Source organism: Danio rerio, chromosome 6 (assembly GCF_052040795.2).
Source record: "Danio rerio strain M-AB ecotype USA chromosome 6, GRCz13ab, whole genome shotgun sequence".
Classification (NCBI taxonomy): Eukaryota; Metazoa; Chordata; class Actinopteri; order Cypriniformes; family Danionidae; genus Danio; species Danio rerio.
Window position 1 is genome coordinate 8,701,143 of NC_141026.1, and position 16,921 is coordinate 8,718,063.

The window sequence follows — 16,921 nt, forward strand, 5'->3', positions numbered from 1 at the left end:
AACATTGTGCACTTCCTAATTTGTCCACAAGGTGATAAAACTATTGTTCTATGTTCGAAAAAGGAATGAAGGAAATGTAACAAGAACAACAACAAACTACTGAAGACAGCAAAAACAATCAGCATCTGCATTGATGAGCACTTTTGTGAAGTAATTATCACTACATCTCTATTATAAACAAGTTTGACATTTGAGTCGCTCATAACTTTTATAGTAGTGCACACACTTGAAAAAGATGAAACTTTCTACAGAGCATATGTCAAGCAACATTGTTTGCCACATGCTTTTAAAGGGAAAATATTTTGAAATGCTGTGTGTTTGATTATGTGTAAACAGTAATTAATACAACTTGAACATTCTGTCTGCTTGCTTCAGTAACAGTCGTCAATGAAAAAAAAAATTAAATGGGGTATATGCCGAAGCATGCTAATAGGACTTTTAATTTGCCAGTAACCTGGGTTAAGCGCTTCCGGCGAACTGAATGCCAATGCAAAATCCGGTGCATTTAAGGTCTGTTTTCTTTAAAAATCAGCGATCTCCACTAGCTGAGTGATATCCGATTTAAAGTGGATCTCAGATTGTACAATAAGCACTGCATTAAATCACATTTCCGCCGTCATATCTTTATAATATGAGCATTTATTTTACCCCAGTATATTCAATGGAGCTTCTGCGCTAGCCTGCCGATTCTGAAGGGCGCGTGCGAGTAAACAGCTTTTTGTCTCGTTTTACGCTTGAGCAACCAAATAAATGCTAAAGTTTATTTAACTGAATGTATTTTAATGACATTACAACATCGATGCTGTAAAAGGAACCGTATAAAATGGAAAAAAGTTCACAATAACAGGTCACCGGAAGTGTATCAGCATGGGAACAGCACTAGCTAGGCATATACCCTATTGAAGATACCAGCATTTCCATCTCTACACAATCTGAAAAAATATTGCTTAAGGTGGATAATATTATTGACCATAAACGGTTAAAAAAAATGCTTTTACTCTAGCCAAAATGAAACAAGACTTTCTACAGTATTTAAAATATTATAGGAAATACTGGGAATAGTTAATTTCTCTACAAAACATAATTTGGGAAAAATTTGAAAAACCTCACAGGAGAGCGAATATTTTCGACTTCAACTATACATACTGTATGTGCCCAACCCACTTTTATGCATCTGCACAATTTGCATATGCTTTTAACCATTTTACACTTCCTGATTTTTGTCCACAAGGTGTCTGATTATTGTTTTGCGGTCAAAAAAGGAATGGAGGAAAAGTAACAACGACAACAACAAACTACTGAAGACAGCAAAATCAATCAACATCTGCAATGATGAGCACTTTTGAGAGGTAATTATCACCACATCTCTATTATAAACAAGAACAAAGACATTTCTGTCGCTCATAACTTTTAAAGTGAAAGCGCACACATTTGAAAAAGATGACTCTTCTGAGAGAGCATATGTCAAGCAATGATGTCAAGCTTGGATTTTGAGCACTACTGAGTGGATTCTTGGACTGTGCTGTTTGGCGGATTGATACAATGGCCAATCGGCACTGCAAAGGCCGGGACACATAGTCAACAGTCAGCCATTGGGCTTGGTTTGGTGTGTTCCACACATCGCCTTTTGTTGGGTTAACTTTGGAACTTCGTAACTTTGTAATTTCTTACAAAGGCTCATTGTGGATATATACCCCTGTCTACATTTCTAGAAAGCGCAAATTATGTAACCAGAGGTACATTTCGCTGTATTTTTTTTTAAAACTAATGATGCAAGAACGTCTACTTTTGATGTTCTCTTGATTGCTTTTGAAAACACTATCGGTTGGGTTTAGAGAACAGGGTGGTTGGGTCAGTCGATCAGTCATTCAGGTGACAGCAAGCTGGCCTTGTCGGCTGAAGTGTATATTACGCCCTAAGGTAGATTTTCGTAAGAAGAGGATGCATGATAGATTTTCAGACCATCAAGACGCGCACACATCGGCCTCTGGCGGATTTGCAAAAACAAAGACTACCAGCAGACCAGTTTGTTGTCCACAGAAATGTAGACATGGGTACGTATCTGCAATGAGTCTGGGTTAGTAATTTCGCAACATTTTTCAAATATTTGCAGATGACATGGATTATTACATTATCAGACATTTTTGCAGGAGCGAATCCCTTCACGGTCAGCAACAGTTAAGTGATAATGGTACTAATGGTACAAAGAACATGAACATTTTGGTTGAACAACCTAACCATCATTTATGGATGCTAGTACACAGCAGCCCTAAAGTGGGCCCAAAAACATAACAGTTAAACAAAAGCCCACACTCTCTATATGCCAAACATCTACAGGGTATCTCTATATCTAGACAGTATATAAATCTATTTATCACAAAATGCACATAGCAGAGGACAAAGCCCTAAAATAACATTGTATTGTTTTCAGAGAAACCCACATAGAAGAAAAGCACACATCTTTGCCCAAATGAAAGCTCAGGTGACTACCATGAGCCTCAGGTGTGTCTATGCACACTGCTGTCTTCTCCACGAGAAGGAAGAAAAGCGGAGAGATTATATCACCTTCTGCTCTCATTTGCACAGATGAGGAAGGAGTATAACTCTGTGTGTGTGTGTGTGTGTGTGCAGCATGCGTAAAAATACTCAAAAGTGAAGAAAGCCCCTCTGATGTCTAATGCTGTGTTATCTCACCATCTGTTTTTCTGTGATGTTGGGTGAGACAAGACATTAATTCACCCTCCCCCTGATAATGAATCATTTGATACCGTTGGGAAATCTTTGTTTTTTTGTGTGTGTTTTTTTCCTGGCTAGCTGAATCGGGACTCTTGCACTGACCTGATCTGATCCAGCTTTCATTCATTATACTCCGTCACACTGTAGATATCTGACCTTGTTAATGTCACTTATGTTTGGTCTGACCTAAAAAATAATGGCATGACGTCTCAACCTTGACATTCCAACTATAGAGACAGAGCAGGTGCAAAATGTAGCTTTTCTGCAACACTTCTATTCAAAAGTGGTCAGCTTAGATCAGTAAGATATTCTTAAGGAAATTATAAATACAGGCTCATTCTGAAAACACAGCCCTATATACATTTCTGGAGATTACAAATTATGTAGCCAGAAGTATGTATGGCTGCATTTTGCCTTTACGACAAACGCTACGAGGCAGTATGATGCCATTGCTTTCTGTGCTTACCAACTGAGCGCTTACCTCCATGTGTACAGCTTTTCAGCTGTAACAGGTTTATCCAGTGGATCGCCATGTACATTGGTGGATTGAAACACAGAGCAGAGTTGACCGTGACGACAGGGTTCGAGTCCGCTGAAGAATGGTTCGAGAATGCAGGTAAAACAAAAAACAGAAGCCAAAAAATAAAATAAATGAGTAAATAATAGGGTTAGAATGTGGTTAAATCTGAAAACGTGGTAAAAATCAGGTGAGGGCTTATCTTTTTCTGGATTGCTTTTGAAAACACTGTCGGTTGGTTTTAGGGAAGTGGGTAGTTGTTGGTAAATCGTTGATTTTTAAAACGCTATCGATTGGGTTTAGAGAAGAACAAGGGTGGGTCAGTTGATCGGTCAGTCAGTCAGTCAGTCAGTCAGTCAGTCAGTCAGTCAGTCAGTCATTCGACAGTGGCCTCTTGTGGATTTACGTGAATGGCGCAAATGGCACTTACAAGAGAAATGTGAGATATCTAAAAGTGTACACAGTGGCCTCTGGTGGATTCAAGAAAACAAAAACTGCAAAAAAAAACGTAGCTCCTGGAGCATATTTGGTGTTCTCCAGAAATGTATATAGGGGTACATAATCGAAAGATCCCGGGTTGGAAATTATAGTCACACTTTCTTTCATGGTACAAATATCGATATTAACTAAGATTTTTAGATCAATAAACTACTAATAGTTTACTATTTATAGTCAGTAGGGTATAGTTGAGATAGGTATTGGGTAGGATTAGGGATGTAGTATAAGATGATAGTTTGTGAAGTATTAATAAACAGCCAATTTATTACTAATAGGTATCTAATAAGTTAGTAGTGGGTAATTTGGTACCTAAAGTGTTAATAACATTTATTTTAGTCAGCAAGAATTAAAAAAAGTAACTGCTGCTCTTTTAACATTCATTAAAAAGTTTTATAAAGAGAAAAAGGTTTATTAGTTTTATAAATATGTCATTTATAATGTTTTCAAATTCATTATGATACTGAAGGACAGATAAGCATATTAATTTATTATAAGCATATTAACTTATAAGATTAACTATTTCAAGGATCATGTGATAATGAAGTTGGGAGTACAGATGCTGCAAATTCAGCTTTGCATTAGAGGAAAAAATTGGAATATATTACATTTATAAATATAGTAAAATAGTAAATAGTTATTTTAAATGATTGTTAAATCAAACATTCTTGCTTGATTTGCAAAACAAATAAACAAATGTAGCCTTTGTTAGCAAAAATACAAGGTGAGTAAGTTAAGCAGTGGTGTAAAGTAACTAATTACAAATACTCAAATTACAGTAATTGAGTAGTTTTTTGTTTTTTGTTTTGTTTTTTTAGAAATTGTAATTTACTAAGTAGTTTTAAAAATGTGTACCTTTACTTTCATTTAAGTACATTTTTAGTGCTGTATCTGTACTTTTACTCTACTATTTTCCTTCAACCTGCAGTCACCACTTTATTTTTTTCTTGTCTATGAGGATTAGAAAAATCAGTCCTGGGATTCTTGTCTAACACTTTATAAATGCAGCAAACTGTTTAGAAGCAATAACAGTGTCCAAGAAGATGTCCAAAATCATTACATGCAAAGAGCAAGAGAATGTTTAGATGCATGTCTCTGGTGATGCATGCATGTTTACTGTAAGATAACCGAAATGGCCCAGCAGGCACAAGACGCCAAGATGACGTTAGATTGACGTTGTACAACAATTTCATAGGGACTTTGCATTTAGTTTGGAAATGAAAATCAGGCTGACGTCAGAACTCAATGTCAGGCTGATGTCCAACCTAAAATCAACCAAATATCAATGTCTAATGATGTTACAGCTTGATGTTGTGTGGGTGTTACCACCATCTAGTAGACATTGGATTCTGGTTGCCAAATAAATGTCAGTATTTGATGTCAATATGACGTTGGTTTCAGATGTTGGCTCGATGTTGGATTTTCATCACTTTCCAACCTAAAATCAACCAAATATCAACGTCATTTGATGTCGTTATTGGACATCTAAATAACATTATCCTTAAAAATTGGCTAGACATTGAATTTTGGTCACCTGACATCATTGCCTAAATCTAACCTAATAATAACGTCTTATGCAATGTGTGCCTGCTGGGCAATAACTAAATGCACTACAAAATGTTACGTTTACACGCATCCACAAATTACATGTAAATTCATCAGCTTTCTACTTTTGAAAGGTCTACTTTTCACTCATACTTTGAGTAATATTTACTACAGATACTTTTACTCTACTACATTTTTAGGCAAGTAATGGTACTTTTACTTGAGTATAATTTTTCAGAATTCTTTCCACCACTGAAGGTAAGCCTTAAAGTGCTTCCAGAGCTTGTTTTGTCAGACATTCAGTTGTTGAAAAGTTCAGTCTTTATACTGTACTTATATAAGCAAATAGATGCATCAGAAGTCACTTTTAAAATATGCCGATTTCTTTAGTCAACATGGCAAATTTGTCTAACCAAAGCACCTATGGAAATACTCAATCGCATTGATTCTACTGAATTTCACCTTTAGAAATAGCTGAAAAAAATCAATAGTATCTGGATGCAAATGTGGATTAGAAGCTGAGACTGCATATCTCAGAGATGCAATGTCAGACACAATGCACTCAACGGAGATAGTGATTTCACTGTGAGGGGTGGGGTTATGTGCGGGCATTAAAAAGCATTGAATGCAGCTCAGATTGCAACTGCACCAAGTCTGCATCCAGACCCCTCTCAAAAATGGTAAATGTTTAATGTCATAAACATTAAATGTAATGTAATGGCAATATTTATTGAAAATTGAAGGTTACTTAATCATAGGCTATGTTCTTTCCCCACACACAAACACATACAGGGTTCTTACACCTTTTCCAACAATTCCAGCACTTTTCAAGCACTTTCAAGGTGCATTTGTATGCTTTTCCAGCATCTATTCACAACGGTTAATTACGTTTATATATGTTGTATGTACTTTTTCACATTTAAATCCATTATGTTATTTTTTAAAAACACAATACAACAATTCAGTTTAAATTGTTGAGTACTTTAGAGCAAAGATTTATTGGGATAGTTCACCCAAAGATGATTAAAAATCATTAAAAAATGTGTTTTACTATCATTGGATTGGCGTTTCAGGTGCAAAGATGCATTTTGGGTGAATGTCTCCTAAATACTTATGAAGCGAATAGTGCCAAAACAATCTGAATTTGAATTGTGTTAATTTGAATTATTAAAAACGTAAAACTGTATTTTTACATTCTCAATATCTGCAGTCTTTAAATTCAGAACCAAAAAAAAATCTGAAGTTTAAAAATGTGTCTATAAAAATTTGACTTAAAAAATTAAGTTGTCTTAAATTTCAGATGCTCAATAATCAAGTTTCAGTAAGTACATTTCTAACAGGACATAATCAGCCTTATTAACTTACAATTGTTAATAATAAAATTTAACACAATTCAAATTCAGATTGTTTTGGCTTATTTTTAACTCCATAAATACGCACATGGCGTGAACATTTTGCAATGAAAACTGGTCGCACAACAACAATTTATGCACTCGCACATATGCTCCCAAATATATTTTGAGGTCACATAGATAAAATCATGCACATATGCAACCAAAACAGTCACACTTTCGAGACCTACAAATTCAAATTCAAGCAGGTTCAAGCACTTTTTCCAAAATCCATGCACTTTTCTAAGATTGAAAACACTATATTGAAAATCAAGCATTTTCCAGGATTTCCAGCACATGTAAGAACCCTGCACAAAAAGGTTTGTGAATTGTTGTTTTCAGGTTTCTATTGTATTTATACAGAGCAAACTGTATTTTCTATTGCCCTACACCAGCCCTATTCCTAACCCTACCCCTTCCACACTGTGTGCAGTTGTACTTTCAGAAGAAAACTCTTTCTGTTTGATTCATAAGCTTAGAAATATATGAAAAATTAGAGATGTTCTCATAGTTCACAATCTGAATGTAATACCTATGCAATCCCCAAGTTGTTATACATATCTGTGTCCTTATATTGTATGTCACAAAACAACTCATTTTAGAGTAATACTTCTGGACTTTTACTGACACAACTTTAGGTTGAGTGTTAATAGTGGTTAGCAGTCATCTCACAACAAGAAGATCCCTGGTTCGAGCCTCAGCTGGGCCAATTGGCATATCTGTGTGTGGAGTTTGCATGTTCTCCCCATCTTGAAGTGGGTTTCCTCCAGGTGCTCCAATTTCCCCCACAGTCCAAAGACATGTGCTATAGGTGAATTGAATAAACTAATTTGGCTGTAGTGTATGTGTGTGAATGAGTGCGTATGGGTGTTTAGGTTAGTGTGGAATAGGTGGCGGTTCATTCCGCTGCAGTGACCTCTGAAATAAAGACTAATTCGAAAGGAAAATGAATGAATGAATGAATAAACTTTAAGTTGCATTTGTTAACCTGCCTCTGCACAATGTCCAACCAAACCAAATCCAATGCGCCCAAAACAAACTTTATTCTAAATAACTAATCCTTATCTTAAAAAAAGATCAATAATCAGCTGAATTAAGTTCAACTAGCCTAGTTTATTATTTTTTATATATTATTTCTCATGTATATCTTATATAAATCCTAATCAGATTAAAAAGCAAACATAATGCTACATAAAACAGCTCTCAGATCTCAATATCTTCACATTTTACTAGACACTGAAATCACTTTAAAAGCAATCCTCATTGTCATTCTATTTGCCAGACAAATGGCAAACATGCTGGAGGAGTTGGTAAAACATCAGCTATAACGATCACGCTGACACACATTCACAGTGAAACACACTCATTATCGCTCCCACACACTGACGTACACACACACACACACACACACGTGCAGCACCTTAGAAAAGTGTGAGTTTATGAATGGCAGTGAAACTCTTACGGTGACGGTGGGAATGGCGGTGACCAGCGAATACACCAGCACCGGAGGAGCTTTGCTGTCATCTTCAGGTCCTGGATACGGCTTGGAGAAGGTTTTATCGTAGCAGAAGAATCCTTGAATGTGCACCGGGAACGTGTCTGTGTACTCAAAGTAGTACGCAAGGAGAACCGTCCCTGCCATGATCACCAGCTGGAAATAGAACATGACTCCAGTTTAGAATGGAAAATCCGCTCCGAAACGCAGATGCTGAAATAAAAGCACAAGCTGCAGTCGGAACAAATGAAGAAAAACAATAAAGAAGAAGACAGTTCTCCCTCCGTGAGAGAAGTGGCAGAAGATTTTGAGCTTTGAAGGAGTGAAGACAGCATGAAAAGATGCTGAGAGAATGGCTAGAATGCTTTCAGCTGTGGCTGTCTATGGAAAATAAAAAAATAAGGCATGGAAGACAAATAAAGACAGACATTTTACGCAAAAGAAAACAAGGAGGATGAGAATGATCAAGGGAGAGAAGGAAAATAAGGGAGGTGGAAAAGAGATGGCAATGTTGTAGAGAGAGAGGGAGGAGGAGGAGTGAGAGAGAGAGAGAGAGAGAGAGATAGGGAGAGAGAGAAAGGGGGGAGTTGTGCATCTGTGCTCACAGCGGGAGAGGAAATTGCTACATCGCTACAAGTAAAGCATGCAGCTCTTTCAGATTTTTGGGCAGCAGAGATAAACAGCATGACATTTATTCCCATCATTTATGAAATGCCACTTTCAATGAATAGGGTACAAAAAAGGGCCTGAAAATTTTTTTTCGATAGACAGTCAAATGATTTGCTTCCTTTCAGAGTCTCTGGAAAATTTTGACTGTCAGCCCTAAATATTATGAACTATTTACACAGTTCTGTTCATTTCGGTTTGAAACTGACACTTTCTAGCAAGAAAACACATAAACAGCGTTTGATTTTCACAGTTCTGTTCATTTTGGTTTGAAATTTGCACTTTCTAGCAAGAAAATACATACACATAGCTTTAGATTTAAGTTTCTCTAAAAGTGCTGTTTATCAGCATTTGGTTAGGATTACATTAAGCACAATATTTAAAAATTGTAAGAAACAGCACACATTTTCATTTTGAAAGACAAAATATTTTTGTCTTTTAGTGGATTTTTTATATGAGACACTAAACAAATGTCTAGTGTATTTGCACTGTAAACCTTAAAAGATACTTTTATATTTTATTTGTTAGGTTTTCAGCTTTCACATACAGTATATTCACAGATTTTTTTAAAAATACAGTCATAGATGTTAGCAAGTCAAATAAATATTTGGTCTTTTGCATAAGTAGTTGTAAATATTTTAGTATTTAAGGTATTTGAACACTGAAATCTGAAATGTACACGTGCGTTATTTTTTATATTCACTTTCGAGAAAAATAATGATATTGTGTCCGTCCAATCCATTGCACAGAGACAAAGAAGAATTCATCTCCTTATTAAGAGCTGTGTGAAATTCTTCCAAATTAAAAGTTTATTTTAGGAAATCTGTGGCATTTTGATACTTTGTTACAAAACTTTAGTTACATACCACAAATTTCTGGAAAAAAAAAAACAATTCTCAAAATGCCTTTTTCAGATGCAAAAAGCTGAAAAAGGAGGAACCCAATCACATTTTTTAAAAGGGACATAATGTGTAAATGTGATTGACACAACATGATGCAGATTTAATTTTTTCTGCAAAAGTTTCAGATGACTACTCCATGAACCTAATCTTGGTGGAAGGCAGGCACGTGCACACATAGGGCTCAACCTGTGCAGTGCACATGCCCTTTTTAGTCTTGGATAGAAAGTGCCCTTCCAAAATGATCAAAAGTGCCCCCGCGACGCGGCACACCCTCGGTCCCGCCCTTCAGTAGGCACGCGACAACACCGCTCTTGAGTACGCGCGCGACTACACAGCTGATCAGAACACCCGCGACAACACCCCCCCCCCCTTTTTTTTTTTATCCTGCACATGCCCTTTGGACGGTCTCTGCACGGGCCTGGTGGAAGGGTTTGAGTGCCTAAATGATCTATGAAAAGAGCTACGTTGTTGGGGGCTAATGCCCCTTTTAGGGTCTCCCAAGGCAAAAAAGACTGTGTCGTCACCTGGTATGGCGAATCCGTGGCCACACCCTGGAGCCAGGCCTGTGGTTAGGGCTCATATGCGAGAACCTGGTGGCTGGGTTCAGCCCGAAGGAGCGATGTGGGACCATCCTTCTACAAGCTCACCACTTGCAGGGAGAGCCGTAAGGGGCCGGTCTATTGTGGAATGGGTGGTGGTCAAACGTTAGGACTATGAAAACCCAATCATCAGGCACAGAAACTCACTCGAGTGAGGGAAAGATGGAACATGAGATTGACAGGCTGACCAGTGCAAGAAAGAGTAGATTTTTCGGTCAGTCTGCATTCCTTCTCTCACCTCTGGTCATGAGCTTTGGGTCATGACCAAAAGGACAAGATCTTGGATACAAGCAGCCAAAATGGGCTTCCTTCTCAGGATGGCAGGGCGCACCCTTATAGATAGGGTGAGGTGTTCGGTCCCCCCAGGAGGAGTTCGGAGTAGAGCCACTGCTGCACCAGATTGAGAGAGGTCAGCTAAGGAGGTTCTGTAATCTGTTTCGGATGCCTCCAAAATCCTAGGGAGATGTTTCAGGCATGTCCCACCGGAAAGAGGCCTCGGGGTAGGGACTGGAGGGACTATGTCTCTTGGCTCGCCTGGGAACCCCTTGGGATGACCCCAGAGGAGCTGGAGGAAACGTCTGGGGAGAGGGAAGTTTGAGTTCTCTCCTAAGACTGCGATCCGGACAAGCAGAAGAGAATGAATGAATGCATGCACAATGACCTTTAGTCTATCACATCACCACAACATGACTTTCCAGAACTTTTTCTTTCGCTGATCATGGCTGTAGGAATGATCTTCCAAACCCCCTTCCAAATGTCAAATCGTAGACTCATAATAATAGGTAATACTCATGATGGGTAATATCAGAGATGATTATATTTTCAGATCCTATTGTACATCAGTGCTTCAGTTCATTATCATCCACGAAGCTCTTGTATAAACCGTTGCCTGGTTATTGCTTCATTCTCGTTCTACTTGCCTAAGATCTTTTCTGCTGACTGCTTCGGTCTCCCCCCGCTGAGCGTGCTTTCATGTTATTTCTAGCTCTTATCCCACATGAACATGAGTTTTCTGCTAGCGCTCATCTAAAAGCTATCAACAGAGCTCTGCACCCTGCTTAGTCTGCTTTGTAAGCCCACAGAGAGCTTCTTAACCTTTTTTGTCACTGGAAACCCAACAGCCACATCAGTAGCCTTTCATTAACACCAAACCATTAACACGCATTTCACTGATATTATGATGGATGTCATTCAGCATTAGGATTTATTACAATAAAGTGTCATGATTTTTAATGATTTTAACAATTGTAGTGGTTTTAAAATATGTTGTTTTAATGAGACACATGGCCTGTTTTGTTGTCTACAATTCGTGGTTTTAACAATTAATGGTCAATTATGTTTATGTAATTGGAAAAATGGAAATTAACACTCTCTGATGGAAGATTTGGCTGTTTTTCATGTTCATATACCAGTTTTTACTCAAGATTTTGTTGCCGTTTGTACATTGCTTTTGGCTCAAAAGATAAAAACGCATTTGAGTTCTGTCATATTGACACAGGCTCATGTCACAGGGGTAAAAATGCAAAATGATGCTTTCCAAAGTAGGTTACAGCTAACGATTTTGATGGCTTCATCAAACAGTTAATCAAATGGAATAATTCAATCTTGACACAAAGCTGAAAATAACGAATCACTCATGCTTTAAATCATGTGCTAATAAAAGTATTCTAAACACAAACACACAGATTCAGTTTTTAGGTTTTACTTATGGTTTGCTTGAGGATTAAAATCCAAGACTGAAAAAAAAAAAAAAAGAAAAAAAAAAAATATATATATATATATATATATATATATATATATTTTTTTTTTCAGTCTTGGATTTTAATCCTTTTTATATTTTGATGGGAATTCAGACGGCATGTAGAGGTTTTCGCATCTGAACTCTCAATTTCTTTAAGTTCTCACCACAGGCAATGTTTTGAGCCTAGACACTCTTCAGACTTCATCATTATTTCTGATGAAGAGTGAGTAAGCTCAAAACGTCACCTTTGTTGAGAACTTAAATAATTAGCTATTTCTGGAACTGTGAAGTGCCTACTCTGGCTTCTTTTGGTTCTAAAGGATAATTGCAAAGACTTGCAATTATTAAAAATGACTAACAATTTTTCAACAAAAATGCTATTAAAATGATTAAACGATACATGTTTAGATTATTACTAAGAATTACAAGATCATGGTTTCTACAAAAATCATTAACTATTATCATTCTTCCTAACTAATGCTTTCTTAATTAGAAAACTATCATATTAGAATGATTTCCGAAGAATTGTGTGATTCAAAAACTGTTGGGATGATGCTTTAAAATTCAGATTTGCATCACAGAATAAAATTAAATTCTATAAAGGAAACCAGTTATTTTAAAATCACAATAATATATCAAAATAAAAGGCAGGCTAACATAAGCATGTAATGTGAATGTATAATGCAAACAATTTGAAGTTTGTCAAGACGAATGAGTGTGAAAACAATCCACCTAACAGGAGTGACAGGATCAACTTCATTATCACATTTTCAAATGTCCTGCTAATTGCAAACTAATTGTGCGCCTTTGTTTCGAGGAAAGGTCAAACATTCACGTAAGCGGCAGGAAAACAGGACAGCAGGGCACAAAGTCAAACACTTTCACATGAACTAATTATAAATGCAAACAAGAAGCAAGGCCATATTTTTGGACACATTTCGAGAGAGTGCTGCCAATGTCATAAACACACTTCTCAGTTTGTGTCTGGAGAAATATGCCACAGATGTGTTTGCTAACATAAGGGACTTTTAAAGAGTGGTCCACTTTTGTGGCCTCGTTTCTCAGAGCGAGTCCATTGCTTAGTCAGTTTTTCTGAATTTTTTAAGTGCTGTGCCAGCAAATACAAAATCAGCCGTCATGCTAACTCTGCCACTCTGTCACAAACATGGACATGAGGGTGACAGAGAGGAAAAAAAGTCTTAGGGAGACGTCATCCATCACTGTTAACAAAGCAAAAAAGAAGTCTCAAACCTCTCTAGGTGGTTATTTTGCTGATTACGTGAAGTTTGATAAACTAATTTCAAGATAAGCATGTGATATGATTGATCGTGGTTGGTCTCACATCCACGGTAAACCAATCAGATTAAACCAATCCTACAATAAATAGCGCATTTCACGTTACTTAGCTTATCTCCATTTTTGAAGAATCCCTCACCCACCCTCTTTTTCCTCCTTTACCAGGGGGAGCTCTCGAGAAATTTACTTGGACCCCTTTTACATGCTTATTGAGCAGGCGGGAGCCCTGGGTTGGGCTCAATTGTTTCCGAACTCATGAGGGTTTTCTCTGGGAACAGCACGCCAAACCTACTATTAGTATCAAGTGTGAAGTCTTGAAATGAAATGTATACGGTTATTGGGACCAGTTGACTGACAAGTTAAACCTGCTTCAGTTTTGTCAATGTGTGAAAAAAACACTTTTAATTATTATTTTCACTTTGTTTATCACTATAGTGTGATTATGAATCTAAGTTCATTAATAATAACAGCAGAAACAAAAGCCTAGAAAAAACATTATATATTACAGTTTATTAATGTTAGCTAATATGAACGTTTCCTTGAAGCTTCCGTCCAGATGAATGGTGTAATTGTGCCCTCTGCTGTTCACATACCACATTTCTAAAGTCAAAATATAGTTCAAAGTTTTTTCAGGCACCTTTTTGTTTATTAGTATAGTGTACACATATTTAATTTACATACAGTACAGGACACAGCAAAGTATTGATTGTGTTTTATATAGTAGGACTTCTTAGTTGTCAAGAAATAAATACATATGGTTGTGCATAGAGTACTGTAAACACAATATGTGTCTCTTAAGGTGCATTAATCTGATAAAAATAAAGATTCTTTTAAAATATATGATAATGTTTTTTGTGTTATATTTTACAATGTCTTTTTACTGTGATGACAGAGTTTTAAATTATTACTCTAGTCTTCGTTGTCTTAGATACTGTTCATTTGCTGCATAAGCGGTATTTCTGATTACTATCAATGTTGGAAGCAATTTTGCTGCGTCACGTTTCAGAGAATAAAAACAATTTTAATGTACAGGTATAAGTGTAAAAGTAAAAGTGATCGTAAAAACATTGGGACTTATCAAATATATGACATGTGCAGACAAAACAAAATCTTTAAAAAACTAAAACTCATCTTTATTTATTTATGTTATACTATGCATGGCCTTATATAATTTGATCTTTTTATAATGTTTAATCTCAATACTTTAAAATTAAGTAAACATCGTCACTAAGAAATTATATCATCTTAAATACTGTCAATAACATTGGACAGACTGTAAGAAATTTTAAAAAGCTGTTTAATTGTAACTGTGGAATTTCTCTAAATAATCGATCAAATGGGGTGACGCAGTGGTGCAGTAGATAGTGCTGTCGCCTCACAGTAAGAAGGTCGCAAATTTTCTGAGCGGAGTTTGCATGTTTTCCAGCGTTCGCGTGGGTTTCCTCCTGGTGCTCTGGTTTACCCCACAGTCCATAGACATGCAGTACAGGTGAATTGGGTAGGCTAAATTGTCCTTAGTGTATGAGTGTGAATGAGTGTGTATGGATGCTTCCCAGAGATGGGTTGCAGCTGGAAGGTCATTCGCTGTGTAAAACAAGTGCTGGATAAGTTGGCGGTTCATTCCAATGTGACGACCCCGGATTATTAAAGGGACTAAGCCAAAAATAAAATTAATGAATGAATAACAGCGCAAATATATGCGTGTACAGTTGAGCAATAAAAGCATTTCTGCATCAAAATCAATGTAATGTGTTCATTGTGTTTGAACTGATTTGAATGGGACATTTGCACTAGAATCTGGTGATAGAGACTGGAATATATTTAAAGAGAGTGATAAAAGGCTCGAAATAAAGTTGTGTGCAGAACACCTAATAAGGAGATGTGTTGGATGTTTTATGCAAACAGCCGGCAAATGAGAATTGTTTACTGTGGATTAAAGGTCATACATTTGTAAATAGTGTTTTGCTTCTTGAACAGACAAATAGTTTTTCTTCATAAAAGCATCAGGACTCAAAAGCCACTCTTATTTGACTCTCAAAAGGCCAGCAAAATAAAAAAAAATTAAATTTAAACTTTTATTTCAATTGAATATGTTTTGGTAATGTTAATTTTAATTTCAAATATTTCCCAATTGCTGTTTAAAGAAGACATATAAAACATTAAACATAACAGTTGCCATAATAGTTAAACATAATAGTTGCCATGATGATAGTACATGATATTTTACTAGTTATTTTACAAGGTAGTATTCAGCTTACATTGCAATTTAAAGGCTAAACTAGTTTAATTCGGTTAACTAGGCAAGTTAAATTAAAAGGTCAAGTAAGGGCTAATGATACTAAACTTTACAGATTTTATCTTTTTTTTATTTAGTTTTTTATTGTAGCCAAAGTAAAATAATTAGAAGAATATTAAAAGAAAAATATTATATGAAATCATGTGGAAAACATCTTTGCTCTGTTAAACCTCACTTGGGAAATATTAGGAAAATAATAAGAAATTCACAGGAGGGTTATTCATTTTGTATATAATGTAGTAAATATACAATACTGTATAGTGTTCTGTTTATTGACAAGTTTTATCAGATGCTTTTATGCAATGTGGCTGTTTTAAAGTTGCAAAAGTGCTTTGTTAGTATTTTGAGTTTTCCAAAATGTTTCTAACATTTTTTTTTTCAAAATATCTTTTGTATTCAACTGAAAAAAGAAACAAATTTGTGTGGTCCAAGTTCACATATATTATTATTATTATTATTATTATTTTTAATTTTGAACTAATTTGAACTACACCAGCCTTCTACTAATATTCTACTTATTAAATTGAATATGTCCCACAAAATAAAATATTGCTATAGGATTTATTATTTTCCTGTTTCTGCAAAGTGCATGACATTTGACAATCTACATCAAGTGCTATAATAAATTTTGACTTTTACTAAATCAAATATTTGATTTGACCGAGACATATTTCTTCATGCTCAAATTCTGCCATATCTTTTTTTCTCAGCAAACCAAATTAATTATTAATGCATGAATACTCCTTGATATCCTTGATTTAGTCTTCTCTGTTCATATTATCTTCTGTTATGAGCACATTTTTCTGTTTCTTCTGAACACTTTTGAGTCTCTACTCAAATTTTTGATAAGTTTGATACTTTTCGATTGCATTTTTATGCAACACACTGCATTCTTCATCTAATTCGGCCTGCTTTTGTGACTGTGCCGCAAAGAACTAAGACAAATTGTGATCAAAGTAAGGATCTTTCCTCTTGGCGAACGCTTCCATGTGTTCCTCCCACCTCTGCTGTTCTGTGGAACTTCAGAATGAGTCTCTTATCTCTGGTCTTATCTAATCTCCAGCAACACACTCACTGAACATCAACACGGGAAGGAGAATTATCTCCTCTGAGGGACTTAAGAGGGACTTCAAAAACTGATCTCTAACAAAACATGTCTAATAGATTAAGAGAAGCATGGGTGGTGGCAGCTCAGGGCGCTGAGCGTATAAACCAAAGGCTGCAGTTTCAAATCCCAATAGG

At 36.2% G+C, this 16,921-nt stretch overlaps 1 protein-coding gene across 10 annotated transcripts in view; it reads right to left on the reverse strand.

Moving 5' to 3' along the window:
- Positions 1–16,921, reverse strand: part of plppr2b (phospholipid phosphatase related 2b) — a 157,191-nt gene that overhangs the window by 41,773 nt on the left and 98,497 nt on the right. For all 10 annotated transcript variants that reach the window (XM_087256589.1, XM_087256585.1, XM_087256588.1 and 7 more), the window contains one exon: positions 8,147–8,335. In XM_087256589.1, coding sequence (XP_087112715.1) covers positions 8,147–8,335 — 189 coding nt within the window. The remainder of the gene's footprint in view (positions 1–8,146; positions 8,336–16,921) is intronic.